At 40.5% G+C, this 14,763-nt stretch overlaps 2 protein-coding genes and 1 non-coding gene across 3 annotated transcripts; 2 read left to right on the top strand and 1 right to left on the bottom strand.

The window, feature by feature from the left end:
- The first annotated feature begins 3,416 nt into the window (after positions 1–3,416).
- LOC148695904 (uncharacterized) lies at positions 3,417–4,145 on the top strand. The gene has a single exon (XM_088697426.1). The coding sequence runs from the start codon at positions 3,417–3,419 to the stop codon at positions 4,143–4,145; it is 729 nt and encodes a 242-aa protein (XP_088553552.1).
- A 6,934-nt stretch (positions 4,146–11,079) lies between these two features.
- On the bottom strand, positions 11,080–12,108 carry LOC137734401 (F-box/LRR-repeat protein At3g48880). The gene has a single exon (XM_068473676.2). The coding sequence runs from the start codon at positions 11,969–11,971 to the stop codon at positions 11,168–11,170; it is 804 nt and encodes a 267-aa protein (XP_068329777.2). The 5' UTR covers positions 11,972–12,108; the 3' UTR covers positions 11,080–11,167.
- A 919-nt stretch (positions 12,109–13,027) lies between these two features.
- LOC137749110 (small nucleolar RNA Z247) lies at positions 13,028–13,168 on the top strand. Its single transcript, XR_011070180.2, has one exon. It is a non-coding gene; the product is annotated as a small nucleolar RNA Z247 (small nucleolar RNA).
- The last annotated feature ends 1,595 nt before the right edge of the window (positions 13,169–14,763 follow it).

Here is a 14,763-nt window from a genome sequence, read left to right on the forward strand (position 1 = left end):
GAGTTTTGCAAGAGTGTGGAACTAGTCTTTCAAAGAAAATAGAGTCTTATTTATAGAGTATGGTTAGCCCTTGGATGTTTTTTGGGGTGTAATGGTGATTAATTTGGTGATTAATGGATTGATTAGGAATTAATCCATTTATTAGCCTAATTAATTTAATTTATATGCAAGGTTTTAAAGGTTGTGGAATGATTTCCTTATAGATGATATGAAGTAAAGATGAATGAGATAAATTTGAACTTGTTATTTATTTTGGGCACTCTTGACTCAGTTGATGGATGATTCTCCACTGCTTGCGTGTAGGAAACCCGGTGTGTCTCGAGGGTAATTTTGTCCTCTGCACCTAAAAATTCACGTGTCGCCTTTTGATTATTCTTCGCTCCACACTTACGGTGTTGCAGATGCTGTAGAAGCGGTTGAGGAATTCCCTTTCAAGCTGGTCCCAGCTGTTGATGGATTCGGGATTAAGGTCGGTGTATCAGTCAAAGAAGTTACCTTTCAGCAAGCGTACGAATTGCTTGGCAAGGTAATCTCCTTCCGTATTAGCATTGTTGCAGGTTTCAATGAAATTGGCAATATGTTGCTGAGGATTGCCTTTTCCATTGAATTGCATTGGGTGGTTGATAACCCCTTGGCATCTTCAAGGCGTCAATCTTCTTGGAGTAAGGCTTTAAGTACAGCATGGAGTACCGTGAGCTTCCTTCGTATTGCGCCTTGACGGTGTTTGCGATCATCTCTTGCAACTGTTGGATAGAGAGATCTTATGAATGCCGTTGCTTGGTTAAGCTTTTCCTCGGCTTGCTCCATCAAAGGCTCATCTTTTCCTCGACTTGATCAATCTTCGGGTCAGCTTTGTTGTCGTGCTGTGCCTCTAGCCGGTTGATGAGTGTAGCAATCTGCAAGTCATTTTCCTCTATGGTTTTGGCAACCTCGCAATCACTTTGCTCATTTCAGCCAGTTGCTCCTCGATGGAAGTCGTACTAGTAGTCATGACTTGCATGGCTACGAGATACGAGCTAGTATTTGAGGTGGCATTGGAAGTCAAGGACTCAGAGTACTTCTTCGAGCTTTCTTCTTTTGGCGCCCTTAGTGAGGCCAAGGTGATTATGGGCTTGTGACTTGGGTTATCTTGCTCATTCAGCAGAGTTAGTGTAGGGGTGGAAGGCACGACAAAGAGAGTTCTTGCCTTGCTTCGGGTTGTGATATCCAAATTGCCACCACTTACGATAAGGCGCCCTTGTTCTTCCCATTGATTGCGGGAACAACTTGATCCTTTTTTTATGCCAGTTGTGTTTCTTGTGGATTTGAAGATAGAGAGCAGAGGCAGAGATGTCTTAATGGGCGTGCCAAATTTGTAAACACGAAAATTCTAGATTGAATGAAACAAGAACACATGTACAAAGTAGGTTTGTATTGATTTGAATTTGTAGGTTACAATCTCTGTTTACAACTTTTCCTGTTATTCAGTCTTCAAATTTGATGTAGATGGTTGATTGTTGATCCAAGGGTCAGGATAACTTGATCTTGGATGAACGATTGAACTATTGCTTCAAGTTTTGAGCTTGAAACAATGCGTGGATGGTCTTCACCTCATGGCTTGTGTGACTTGCGGCAAAGGTGGTGTTGATGCAGGATTTCATTGATTTAAAAGGTCTTGACGACTTGATCTTGAAACGAATGTCGTTACAAGTTTTGAGCTTCCAACAAGGTCTTGAAGGAATCGGCACAAGTGCTTGTTGATTCTTCAAGGGAATGCTTCGGCTTTGGTTGAAAGAAAGCTTTGACTTTGGTTGTGCGTTCTTCAAAGAGAGCTTTGGTAGCGTATTAGTCTTCAAAGATTTGTGCAAAGGTTCTTCTAAATGTAAATTTTTTTTTACCCTTATGCTTGTCTAAGGACCTTTTATTTATAGACTTCCAAAGCCATACCTTTGAGTGGATTTGGCTTTGATTTGTGTCTTTATTCGTCTAAGGGAGTATTTAGGCATATTTTGTGGCTTAACTTCCCTTGCGTGGCCGAATTGTAGGGCTTGTTGCCTATTTTGTGAGCAATCTTCAATTCTTGCTTGTTTTGTGAAGATACCTTAGCTTTCTTCTTGGTTTTAGGAGCAATTTGGGTCCCTTGCCGATTTTAAGAAGGATTTCCTCCTGCCGAGTTTTAGGAAGGTTTTGTACTTCCTTTACTTGATTTGTGCCACATATCATTGATAACTTGTCCATTTGTGATAAGTCATATGCCACTTGAAGCTTTGTAATGCATTATTTGTATGCAACAAAATTTACATGTCTACAATACCGATGGCTTATTTGTTAGGTTCGTTAAGCAAGTGGACAAATAAGCCGTCTATTGTAGTAATTATTAATTAGTTATTTTTTGGACTCATCTCAAGACACACACATTCTTGGAGTACGTGACGTTTCGAATGCTTGGGCGAGACCCATTTTCATTTTCGGTTTTAATTTTCAGTATTAAGTATTTTTAACTTACATTATTATTATTATTATATATTCGAATCAATGACGAAATATATGGTGAGCTACATTCAAAAATCACTAAAAATTACATGTAAAATTTTATTTTCTACCGAAAACTACCTGGCTATAGCCCAGGGTAGCCCTTAATGTGGCTTCGTCGGTGCCTCCGAGATACGTCTAGGATTGACATATGACATCACCAAAAACCTCTGAGGTCCGATTGGGACACCCGTCCAACCTATACACAAAAACCCATCCCACCGGACACAAGACTGCCGCCTCGTGCTTTTGATTTTCTGATGATAGATATATAATTTGCTTCTTGTTTGTTGATCTAGTTTAGCGTCATGTCTTAGTGGATGGTTAGCTATTCGGGTAGCAAAATATAATTTTCAGGTTATGGTGTCGCGTCGAAGAGGCTGGGGCACTTGAAAAGTTAAGAAAAAAAAATAGTAAAATATTCAATTTAAAGTGCAAATGACTAAATGTGGAGCCCGAATCGCTCTGGAGGATACAAAAGAGGAAGGTGCAGTTTTTTTTTTTTTTGGTTGAAAATAAAGCTTCTGTAAACGTGAGTTATTAAAATAAGTACGTAAATATATTGTAAATATTAGGAGTCTTTTATTAGGAAGGATTAATTGTTGTGTCCTTTATTGATTATTCTTTCCATATAGAATAAGGATTGTATTTGTATATATTTCAAGGAAGTAATACAATGAAAATTATCCTGTAAAATTCTATTTGGCATCAGAGCCAAGGCTACATTAACCTTAGCTTTTTTTTTCCGCTGTGCTTAGTCGACTAGTTTTCAATAACTCTTCTCGCAAAACTCAGTTCGGCAGTGTGTGTGTGTGTAATATTGTCGTGTGTGTGTGTAGCAGCATGGTGTGTCACCGTTTCAACGTGAGATACCAAGACGGCTGTCCAGATTTGTGTAAGGCAAAATGGCGTCTGCGAAAGGCAGTGGTATTTTAAAATTGGAAGGCAGTGCTCGTAACCCAACCAATAATCCAGTATTGAATCATGTCGTTATTCAGAATGATGCGTCTACTGTACCAAACACCATGAAACTAAATGGATCGAATTATCCTCTTTGGTCCAGTGTTTTAGAGATGCACATCGTTGGACGCAGTAGGAAGGGCTTTATGATTGGGAGTACCAATGAGCCTACTGAGGACAGTGCTGAGTATGAGACGTGGGAGACAGGGAATGCAATAGTAAAATGGTGGTTGATCAATTCCATAGAACCTGCTGTCATGGGATTTTTTATTCACCTACGTACTGCTAAAGAAGTTTGGGAAAAGGTGGCTCAGACCTATTATGATGGTTCAGATATTTCTCAAATTTATGAATTGAAGGTTAAATCTTTCAAACTCCGTCAAGAGGGTCAGTCGGTTGGTGTGTATTACACTGACCTCAAGTTCGTTTGGCAAAAGTTAGATCAAAAGAGACCACTCAAGATGGAGTGTGTTATGGATTTCAAGACCCTTCTAGAAGAAATTCAAATTGATCGTGTTTATGTTTTTTTGGCGGGTTTGGATGATATCTTTGATAAAGTACGGAGTGAAATTCTATGTACTCAACCTTTACCATCTGTTGAGGAGGTGTTTTCTGTTGTTCAGCGTGAAACACAACGACATGCCACTATGATGGATGGGAGTCACAACCAATGAGGGCTGCCGTCCCTGGCCATGGCCTTTCGGCTAGCTGCTGCCCCTCGTCCTAATAATCTTTCTAATCAATCTTTAAATTCTTGTCCCTTTACCCAAGAAAATGAAGATGATTTGAAGTGTACTTTCTATGGACAAACCTGTCATACTAAGGATATGTATTTTGCCAAGCATGGGGTGCCTGATTGGTTTCCAGAATTGAAGAAAAAGTTACGTATAAAGGAGGCCGAGACTACCTCTAATGACCTGAGTCAAACTTTGTTGACTCATCCTACCCATTGTGACTCGTCCTCCACCGTAGGTACTGTAAAACATGTTCTTTTGGCCTCCGATACTGAGCATCATACAGGTTGGATTCTGGACTCTGGTGTAATGGATCATATGACATACGATAAGAATATGTTTCAATATATGACAACATCTCATAGGGAATATATTGCAACCGTCAATGGTACCCATACCCCTGTTGTTGGTGTTGGCACCGTGTATCTCACAGCCTCTCGCCTTTTACACTGATATTTTCTTGTTCCATCTTTATCACATCATTTGCTTTCCATACCACAAGTTACTGAACAATTGGATTGTGTTGTTCTAATGTATCCGTCCTTTTGTCTACTTCGGCATATTTAGACCAAAGAGATAATTGGACGTGGCACTAAGAGATATGGGTTGTACTATGTGGATGATGTCGTTCCTAGCAGAGCTTATGCAGTACCAATGTTCCGTGATAGTAATTTACAAGAAGTATGATTATTGCATCATCAATTAGGGAATGCATTTTTTAGATATGACCTTTTCCTTTTGATCTTGTTCATTTCGATGTTTGAGGGCCTTTTCCAGTTACTACTTTTTCAGGGATTAGGTGGTTTGTTACATTTGTTGATGATTGCACTCATATGACTTGGCTTTATGTGTTGAAAAATAAACGTGATGTTAGTGCCATATTTCGATCCTTTGCTCAGATGATTCAGGTCTAATATTCTTCCATTATTAAAGTTCTCCATTCTGATAATGGAGGAGAATACATCAATTTTGAGTTGTCAGAGTTTCTCTGTGATCAATGAATTTTCCATGAAACCACATGTCCACATACCCCACAACAAAATAGGGTTGCGGAACATAAAAATCGCCACATTTTGGAAACAGCTCATGCTTTGCTCCTTGGGGCCTTGGTTCCTTAGTGTTTTTGGCCTGAACCTGTTACCTATGTCATGTATGTCATTAATCATATGCCCTCTCAAGTGGTTAATTTTCAAACACCTCTTCAAGTCCTCACTCAACATGCTCCAATGGTGTTCAGTAATACTCTCACCCCTTGAGTCTTTGGTTTTGTGGCTTATGTTCATATTCAGAAAATACATTGTAGTAAATTGGATCCGTGTGCACTACAGTGTGTCTTTATGGGCTTCTCGTCTCACCAAAAGGGGTATAAGTGTTACCATCCTAAGACCCGGCATATGTATGTAACCATAGATGTGACCTTCTCTGAAACGAAATATTTTTACACTTCCGTACCTTCAACTTCATATAACCAGGGGAAAACACTGTTGGTAATATGAGTTGGTTGGATCTAGAAGGAGATGTGATTGTTGAGCAGTGTGCGGAACCTAGAACTGTTGGTGCCGAATGTACAATGGGTACTGAGTGTACAGACTATTCGGTCGTAGGTGCTGTGGCTGATGTTGATGATTTACGGTTGAGTCTAACCGAACCCATAAGAGAGTCTTGGCCAGCTACTGTCGAGGAAAGCCCTGTTGTACAGCAGCCCCTTGCCGAGCCCAATACACCCTCTCTCTCTAGTTCTAAAGTGTCACCCAATACATCATTTCTGAATATGCCTAAGGTAAGTATCGTAAATGATTGTGTAACTAATCCAAGTAATAATGTGAGTACTTATAAATTGCCACTAAGACAAAATTGAGGTGTGCGTCCTGATTGGTTTTCTCCTGAAGGGAAGGTGAAGTATCCGATAGCCAACTATGTATCATGCAACAAGCTTGCATCAGAGCGTCAAACTTTGGTGAGTAATATGGAGTCTATTCAGGTACCAACTCGAGCGGAGGAAGCTTTAAAAGATCCAAAGTGGGCAAAAGCAATGGATGAGGAAATGTTGGCATTGCAGAAAAATAATACTTGGGAATGATGATGCTACCTGCAGGAAAGAAGACAGTGGGATGCCGGTAGTTATTTACAATTAAATATAAGGTTGATGGAATGGTAGACAGTTACAAAGCAAGGTTGGTGGCTAAAGGGTATACCCAAACATATAGGGTGGATTACCAAGAGACTTTCTCCCCAGTTGTCAAGATGAATACGATATGTGTTCTCATATCTTTAACTGCAAACATGGACTGGCCATTAAAACAGTTTGATGTGAAGAATGTGTTTCTCCATGGGAATTTGGAGGAAGAAGTATATATGGATTTTCCTCCGGGATATAGCAATGGTGGGAACACCAGAGTATGTGGGTTGCATAAGTCACTCTATGGACTTAAGCAATCGCCTTGTGCATGGTTTGATATATTTACTCAAGTCATGAAAATGAATGGATATTGTCACAGTCATTCTGATCATACTTTATTTGTGAAGCGTAGACAGAATAAAGTGACAACCTTGATTATCTATGGAGATGACATGATTATAATAAGAGACGATGTTGATGAGATGTCCAAGTTACAAGGAAACTTTACGTCCGAATTTGAGATGAAGAACTTAGGAGATTTGAAGTATTTTCTAGGAGTTGAAATTGCTCGCTCGTCTAAAAATATCTTCTTGTCTCAATGTAAGTATGTACTGGATTTATTAAAAGAGACTGGTATGCTAGAATGTAAGCCAATATAGACTCATATTGTTGAGAAACATCATTTGTGTTTGGATCCAAATCAAAAACTGGTTGATAAAGGTAGATATCAGAGGATTGTAGGGAGACTGATTTATTCGGCTCATACTCGTCCTGATGTTACCTATGATGTGAGTGTTGTGAGTTAGTTCGTGCATTTACCAAGTGTGGATCATATGGCTGCTGCTATGTGTATATTGGCATACTTGAAGTCGGCACCTGGAAAATGAGTCTTGTATGAAAAAAAGGGCATTTGAGAATTGAAGGGTTTACTGATACAAATTGGGCAGGTGATGTAACTAATAGACGGTCTACTTCTGGGTACTTTACTTTTGTTGGAGGGAATTTGGTGACATGGTGAAGTAAAAAATAGAAGGTGGTGTCACGATCTTCAGCTAAGGCCGAATATAGAGGCATGGCTCAAGGAATCTATACACCCTTTGGCTATGAAAACTTTTTTGGGGACTTGGGTTTAAGCCGAAGGATACCATGATGTTGTATTGTGATAACAAGTCAGCAAGAGATATAGCTAATAATCTGGTACATCATGATAGAACGAAGCATGTAGAGGTTGATCGTATTTTATCAAAGAGAAGCTTGAAAAGAAGATTGTATCAATACCATTTGTGGATTCAGAGGAGCAACTTGCGGATGTTCTTACTCATGCAGTGTGAAGTCGAAAGTTTGGTGACTCAGACTCACTTGTCAAGTTGGGCATGTGTGATATTTTTTAGACCCAAAATTACATCATCGGTCCAAGTAATCGAGATCGTTGAATGAGCAAAATTTTAGACCATTGAATAACAAAGTGGTTGAAATGATTTTCAATTATTATTGAGAAATAATATTATGATTTTAATGATGATATTATCTCTTAGTAATATATTAAATTATTTAAACCTAATATTTGTCTAAATCCCAATTGATTTGAATGATGATGGAATATGGGGATATGCATTAAGGCATGGCGTTAGAAAACAGCATGCAAAGATATCGGGGATACATTTTGCATATGTGGTATTGCTTTGGCCACGTGACACATGCATCACTAGGACTCCTATGCAAAGTGGTATTTGATGGAAGATGGCATCTCAAGTGATTCGCTGATATTGCAATTAAATTGCATGCATGGTTGCAACTGGACAGGTGTCGTGGGAAGGAAGCTTTATAGTATGCATTAGGAGTCTTGGCTATGCATGACAACTTAATGGCATAAAGTAAGGCTACTGATGGAGTTTTGATGATGAGATAAGAAGCCTAGGTGGGCTAGGCTTCTGATGTGATGTGATAAGCCTATATAGGTTTTTATCTTGTTTAAAAAGTCACGAACAACAATCTAAAGGATATGCCTTGGCCTCTGACACATATCAATTTCAAGTCTGCGAATTAGAGTTGTAATTGGACTCTAGAAAATTATCTGGTCGTGCCAAGTAGAATATATGAGTGCTATAAATACAGAGTCGCAGACAACATTTGAAAGCCTCCTCAAAATCAACACACAAATTACCCTGCGCAAAACTTCTCAACAATCCTGAGATTTTTATCCTTCTCCCATTTCTTTCGCCAACACATCTTTAGTTTGGATAAACAACACTATGAAGGCAACCGGTGACATCTTCAGTTTGGATAAACAGTATTGGAGGCATAAAATCAACCGATCAAGGAGCACCTTCAGTTTGGATAAACAACATTGCTTTGAGACTGACTGGTTATTTATCCAAGTCTTGGTCGACAAGGATTTTTGAGTCATTGTTGGTAGAGGTCATCTCATAAGCCTTCTCGGCAACGTGAGGTGTTACAGGTTACTACATTCAGCACATTGAAAGCCGAATTTGATATTGAACCTCGTAGAACTAGCAACCTTGACTTCAGGCTCTAGAACCCGAAGGCCGAGATGTGTTCCTTCCTTGGCCGCAGTCGCAAGATTAAGAAGTCAATAGCACGTCCAACGCCACATCAATATATTTTACTCCTTGGTCGAACTCGGCCGACGAGTTGGCACGCCCCGCACATAATCGAAAGACGTAGTTAGCTCATTAGTTACTCGGCCTGTGTGCCACGTAGGCTTGGTAGTTTTTAGGGTCAATAGATATCTATGCACCAACTTAAGGGGGAGTGTAAACGTGAGTTGTTAAAATAAGTATGTAAATATATTGTAAATATTGAGAATCCTTTATTAGGAAGGATTAATTGTTGTGTCCTTTATTGATTATTGTTTTATATATTTCAAGGAAGTAATACAATGAAAATTATCCCGTAAAATTCCATTGCTTCATTCATGGAAGGGAGAATACAATCTGTGCAAGATAGGCCTAAACCCAACCAAAATATTAAAACATAAAACCCTACATAAGAAAAGCAAGACTTAAAATAAAAACAGGCTCAAGCAAAGAGAGAGCAACAACCCAATACATAATGGGAGGCTCACATACACTTAGGCTTGTAGACAAACTAAGAAAACACAACATCAAAGCCACGTCGCTGCCACCACCGCAACAGCCGCCATGAAGGAATACATCGCCCCAAACTGAAGAAAGCACCCTAACCAAAAGCTAGATCTAAGAAGGTTGTGCAGAATCCATCCTGGAAGGTGTAGTTGAGAGAATGAAACATCAAACATCATGTTAAATTGTTTATTGCTTATTGATGGAGCAAAAAACTTGAACTAATTCCCGCTAATCACATAAACAAAACAAAACCACATGTTAATCAGTCATTTATTTATTGCTTTCAATTGAGCGAGGAATTGGCTTGTAATTGTACTTGTTAATGTCCACCTTCTGCTACAAAACCTACAAAATCGAATTGGTAACTGCCAAAATCAATCAAAAAGCTCTCAAAAACACTTTTCAACTGCTTATGGCTTTTGGCTTATTTGAAAGCTTGTACCCTGAGCTCTTCCTCGAGAGACGTCTTCTTTGGTTTGTAGGCGGGTCCCGTTCTGGAAAGTGCATTTCGGCTCTCGTTGATCTCCCACTCCATCGTCCTTCACCTTCGCGATGTCCTTGCTTCCTTGAATCATGTGACCGAGCCCCACCGTGCCGCACACTGTGAGATCATCGGAAGGCCGTACCAGATAAATGGGTGTCTTCCTCAAGGGCGGTGTTGAGGGGAAGCGAAACGTGCAATCGCTCTAGACCCCAAATTTGAAGGGACACCAAATTTAAAGGGCCCCCAATATTTTTCAACATCTGAAATTTATATGTAACAATGGTATATATTAAAAAATTACTTTTATTAGTACTTTAAAATCTCGTTGTACACTTTTTATAAGTGTAAATTTTTTTTCTTTCTAATATAAAAATTTGGAGTACACAATGAGATATTTGAAATGCAAACAACAATACTCTAAAGTTGATTTTTTTTTTCAAAGTTATTATATAATAATGCTATATATTCAAGTGAAACTTTAAAGTTAAGAGTTTTTAAAGGTTTTTTTCTTGTTTAGTTGTTTAAGATTGAACTGATTTGATTATTAGTGAAGGTTATGTTTGTAGACTTTTTATTTATTATTTAATAATATTTGTAAATTTACAATCAGTGAGTCCTGAAGTTTATTGTGATTTAGGTTATTGTCTTCTAGCAATTATTTTTGAAAATCATTTTAAGGATGGATCCTTTTATAAATTTCACACAAGACTCTAAAAATCTCAAAACGGTCCTGGTCTCTGCCCCTATTGCTTGTACGTCGATGATTTGAGTGCAGTCATGGCAGCTTTTGTTTTGCTGATGCTTGTAATCGCCACGCTCATCGGACCCAAAACCATTGCTAAAATGCCATTTGGCTTTGTTCAACAATAAACCTTAAAAAAAAAGGTGTGATATCCACACATCCCATTTTACTTCTCACATACCTATTTAATTTTCGGCCGTCGGATCAGATAAATTGATGAAGATCAACAGACAAAAATTATCAAAATGTGTGTGAGAAGTAAAATATGGTGTATGAATAGCATACCCCTACAAAAAACTACTATGATTTAGATAACACACAGTCCAAACCTGGATATGGTAGATTTCAAACACACAACTTTAACCAACCGATCAAACTCACGTCTATGATCCATTTGCATATTAAAATAATGAAATGAATAATAATAAAACTAAAAAAGTCCAGTCTTTTATTTATTCCGATTTGGTCGGTATAGAACTGGTACACTCTTCTCTTTTTCAGCAATCTCGCTAACTAATCCAGGGCAATGACATGAACCAATGACCCATCCGACATACGCAACAGGTGCTCCTGGGCACAAATCCTCGCCCCCCGACACAGAAACGTAGGAATCTCCGAAGCCAGCCGCAAAATCTCCTCGTCCTGCTGGTCGAACCCGACACACTCCCTCACGTCCAACAGCGCCAGGTTCTTCATCTCCTTGAGCAGCATCACCATCAACTCCCTCGGGATCTGCGACCCCCTCAGAGACAGAAAGCTCAGGTTGGGCACGAATGTCACGATCGCCTCCACCACGCTTGGCCCGATCGCTGCATTTGTCAGCTGCATCCCAGCGAAGTTCTTGCAGCACTTGCCGACGTGCTGGAGGGTTTTGTGGATCGCGAACAAGTAGTGGCTGAGGAGGCCAGGGATTTTCAGGAACCGGAGGCTGCCACCGCTGCGGTCGATGACCATTTTCATGAAATTCGTGATCGAGAAGTGTCGCCACAGAATGTCATTTTCGCGCGCGAATGTCCGGATGAAGACGTCGAAACGCTGATTTTCGGTTCGATTCGCCGTGGTCCAGGGGCGGTCCAAAACGGCGTCGTTGAGGCTGAAAGGATCGGTGACGTCGTCATTGGCGTCGGGGAAAATGATGCGCTCCCAGCAGGCGGGGTTTTTGGTGGCGCGGTACCAGGATTTGCACACGAACGGGATGAAAAGGAGGAGCGACTCCAGTCCGACTCGGATGAACACTTGAGCCAAACAGTTCTGTTCCATGTCCTCCCAGCTGCGGTTGAGGTTCCGCCAGTGGTTGAGCTTCCTCGGTCTGTCCATGGCGGAAATTGGGGGTTGTTGGATTTGGGGATTTGGGAAAATGGATTCCCGTGTCTGTCGCTGTCTAGGTTTGTTTTACTCGAGACAGTCAAGATTATGATAAGACGGCTGCTGGGTGCTAAATATTAAGGATAGTGAAGGACCACCAGACTATGATGAGCATAAGGCACTAGATTAGAACTAGATTAGAACTTAGCTTAGCTGTTAAGCTACAGTATTGATGATGACTCAGCATTAGTTAGATATTTTATGGACATATATATATATATATATATTCCTTGTATCCTGCAGATAAGGTTAATGAGAATGATTTCTTCTTTAACAATTGCAATCTCTCTCTCTCTCTCTTAGTTCTGTAAAGTTCTACATGGTATCTTCGCCGAAGTCCACCGACGTCGATCCTCCGCTTCCCCTTCCTTGATATTCTTGCATTTTCTTCAATCCCAAACACGTCTTACCTAATTTTTCTTTCTTGCATCTGTGCAATCTGTCTGTCTTTCTATGGCGACCACTCTTAATTCCTCTGATTCCCCTTCTCCTGCTACGTCTTCTGGTCCTCCTCCTCTTGGTGAGATCTCCAACACTGTACCTCCATCGATTGCGACGATTACTGTCCAAAACATTGCTGGAATGGTTCCGACGAAACTCAATCGTCAGAACTACATCACCTGGCGCAGCTTATTTCTTCCCGTTCTTAAGCGATTCAAGCTTTTTGGCCTTATCACTGGTGCTGATCCTTGCCCTCCTCCGTTTGTTCGTGATTCTACTGGATCTCAGATTCTCAATCCTGCACATGAATTGTGGTGTGAACGTGATCAGATCTTAACGATCTGGATCAATTCCACCCTTGCTGAAGATCTTCTTCCCCTGACTATTGGAATGGAAGATTCTCGCTCGCTGTGGCAGTCTCTTGAACGCCGTTTCGCCGGCGCGTCGCGCACTCATGTTCACAGTCTTCGCTCTAAGATCCAGACTATTCAGAAAGGTGATGCTTCCATGACTGATTATCTGCACTCTATTAAGGATGTCTCTGATAAACTTGCTGCTGCTGGCGAACCGATTTCTGATTCTGATCTGGTTGCTTATATTCTTGCTGGTCTTCCTGATGAGTATGAATCGTTTGTTGATTCGATTGAAACACGAACTGAATCTGTGAATGGTGATGAACTCCATGGTCTCTTACTCAGCAAGGAGATCTCTCTTCAGAAACGCAAAACTCGCGCATCTTCTTCCTCTACTGTTGCACCGTTTCATGCTTATGCTGCTCAACAGGGATCTTCGAATCCAACCTCGTTTCGGGGAGGTTCTAAAGGCAGATATCAGAATCAGAATCGCAATTACTATCAGAATCGCAATCGTTTTCCTCAGAATCGTACTCCTGGTCCAAATCGTCCACACAACAACTCTGGAGGTATTCTTGGTTCTGCTCCCTCTCGCTTCTCCTTTTCTGGAAATACTGGCCAAAATTCTGGCAATTTTCAGTCGGGACATTCTCCAGTTCTCTCTGGTCGTTCTATGCCATGTCAACTATGCAATCAATATGGCCATTCTGCTCTCTATTGTAGTCGTCTCTCTCAGTTTGCTTCTCAACATCCTCCTCCTATGGGTTTGACTGCTATGACTGGTTCTTCTACTCCAAGTTATTGGATTACTGATAGTGGCGCTACACATCATGTCACTCCTGATCCAGCGTCTCTCAATTCTGCTATGCCCTACAATGGCTCTGACCAGCTTCTTGTTGGTGATGGAAAAGGTCTGTGTATTACTCATACTGGCCATGCTTTACTTAACACTCCTAATGCTGTGTTTCAACTTCATGATGTGCTCTTAGTACCTCAGGCCTCTCATAATCTTCTGTCCGTATATAAATTTGTGTATGACAATTGGTGTTCCCTAACCTTTGATCCATTTGGTTTCTACATCAAGGATCTAAGCACTGGGAGGATGCTTTTCCAGGGCCCCAGTGAAGGTGGTCTGTACCCTTTCTACTGGAATGCTTCCAATGGTATTTCTGGTATTGCCATTTCGCCTCATGCCTTAATGATTGCTAAAGCTGACATCGCTACATGGCACAGAAGACTTGGACACCCTTCTAGTTTAGCTCTCCATAAAGTTGTAAATAAAGGTCATTTGTCTGTTGTTGGTCCAGTTTCTCAGAAGTCGTTTTGTTCCGATTGTCAAATGGGGAAGGCCTCTAAATTGCCATTTTCTACTTTGCCTTGTACTTCCACTCGGCCATTTCATCTTGTACACACTGATGTCTGGGGTCCTTCTCCTACCTCTTCTTGTACTGGATATCGCTATTACCTAATTCTAGTGGATGATTTTACTAAGTACAGCTGGTTATATCCACTGCATTACAAATCTGATGTGTGTTCTGTTCTTCAGACTTTTATTATGAAAGTTCAAACCCTGTTTGCTAGTTCGATTCAATGTATCAGGTCTGATTCAGGGGGTGAGTTCTTAAATGCTCCTTTACAAAATTTCTTCAATGCTAATGGTATCACTCATCAATTAAGTTGTCCCCACACTCCTGAGCAGAATGGATGTGCAGAACGGAAACATAGGCATGTCGTCGAAATGGGTCGAACATTGCTCTCTCAGAGTGGTCTACCATATCAGTACTGGATTGAAGCATTTCAGACTGCTGTTTATTTGATCAATCGGCTGCCCCCTCAGACTTCCTCTGTTAGTCCTTGGGAATTGTTATTCAAAGCTTCTCCAAAATATCACACCTTGAAGACATTTGGCTGTGCATGTTATCCGTGGCTTCAACCTTATTCTTCCAGTAA

This window comes from Pyrus communis, chromosome 7 (assembly GCF_041283825.1).
Source record: "Pyrus communis isolate YQ-2024b chromosome 7, ASM4128382v1, whole genome shotgun sequence".
NCBI lineage: Eukaryota > Viridiplantae > Streptophyta > Magnoliopsida > Rosales > Rosaceae > Pyrus > Pyrus communis.

Excerpts from the sequence above, each read along its gene's own strand:
- LOC148695904 (XM_088697426.1), top strand. The coding sequence starts at position 3,417 with ATGGCGTCTGCGAAAGGCAGTGGTATTTTAAAATTGGAAGGCAGTGCT.
- LOC137734401 (XM_068473676.2), bottom strand. The coding sequence starts at position 11,971 with ATGGACAGACCGAGGAAGCTCAACCACTGGCGGAACCTCAACCGCAGC.